General features: G+C 45.9%; 1 protein-coding gene across 7 annotated transcripts in view; it reads left to right on the top strand.

Moving 5' to 3' along the window:
* The first annotated feature begins 272 nt into the window (after nucleotides 1-272).
* The window catches only part of LOC107085005 (centrosomal protein of 290 kDa-like), a 67,950-nt gene continuing 67,003 nt past the window's right edge, over nucleotides 273-1,219 (top strand). For 6 of the 7 annotated variants that reach the window (XR_001481244.1, XR_001481245.1, XM_015375111.1 and 3 more), the window contains exon 1: nucleotides 273-1,089. Coding sequence is in view for 5 of the 7 variants with exons in the window: in XM_015375111.1 (XP_015230597.1) it covers nucleotides 970-1,089 (120 nt within the window). In the remaining 2 variants the exon portion in view is untranslated. The remainder of the gene's footprint in view (nucleotides 1,090-1,219) is intronic. The other variant, XM_015375110.1, reaches the window with a different exon arrangement.

The raw sequence follows: 1,219 nt of genomic DNA, 5'->3' as shown, positions 1-1,219 counted from the left end.
ATTTAAAATGTAATTACCATCGTTTAAGAAATATTATTCAAATGATGGTAATCGGATATTCTAAATAAAAATTTTGTTTCTAAATATTTTTCCCAGTGTGCAGAGGAAGTTAGTTTTGCTATCGTGGGCTCTTTAAAGCCCACCTTTGATGAATAGAAGATGCGCTGCTTTCGGATGTTTCCCATTGGACAGCTGAAGCGTGTTCGCGATCTGATTGGTTGAGGAATGTGTCACTCAGCGTTCCACTCTCTCCGATAGCCCGCCCCCTCCTCTTCACGGACTGGCTGTTTGGCCAGAACGAGGATTTTCACGAAAACATCGACCGCAGATTGCGCAGCATAGCTGTTTAAAAAGCCCGTGGGAATGGATCCAGCCGCGTGACAGCTCCCTGGATGGCGGGTTTAAAGTAGTTTTAGTAATGTTTGATTGTGAAGACAGACGTTAGAGGAGATTTAACGACGATGGGACTTATTTGATGTCCAAGACGGAGAGATAGGGGCCAAAGAAGTGGACCCCCCCCTGCTTTTCTCTTCGGTTGTGGCGCTACAGCCGATGGAGGCGGACGGGACGTTTGCAGCGAGCTGGAGGCCCGGAGCGTCTCCTGTGAAGCGTCGTCACTTCGCCGCGGGACTCATTTGAGACACAACCCCGCACTTTGCGTTTCAAACGGCTGATTGGGCAACTTTTTTAGCGGAGGAGAGAAAGTTAGCAGCTCGGCTTTAGCTGCGCTCACCATGACCATCATTGACACCACTTAACGGAGCCTCAGGTCACGCAGCGCAGGTGAACCCACGCATTGTGACCCTGTTCATGGACTCCACGCCGTCTCTCTGTGGAGCCTGTTCGTGGGAAGCCGAAATCTCCCTGCGTACTTTCGAGGACTGTCTTCTCAAACAGGGGCTGCTTTTATTTATTTATTATTATATATTTGTTTTGTTCTAAGAACTTTCCCCCATTCCACTGACCAACATGTCACTGAAAGAAAACGCCTGCCGCAAATTTCAAGCCAACATTTTCAACAAAAGTAAATGTCAAAATTGCTTCAAACCAAGAGAATCCCACCTGCTGAACGACGAAGACTTAAATCAGGTATCTATCTATCTATCTATCTATCTATCTATCTATCTATCTATCTATCTATCTATCTATCTATCTATCTATCTATCTATCTATGTAAAGCTAATTGGACTTAATTAGTTGTCAGCCAGAGGGAGGGGCC

Source organism: Cyprinodon variegatus, unplaced genomic scaffold (assembly GCF_000732505.1).
Source record: "Cyprinodon variegatus isolate N-32 unplaced genomic scaffold, C_variegatus-1.0 Scaffold113, whole genome shotgun sequence".
Taxonomy (NCBI): domain Eukaryota; kingdom Metazoa; phylum Chordata; class Actinopteri; order Cyprinodontiformes; family Cyprinodontidae; genus Cyprinodon; species Cyprinodon variegatus.
This window is presented reverse-complemented; position numbering and strand designations above follow the sequence as displayed.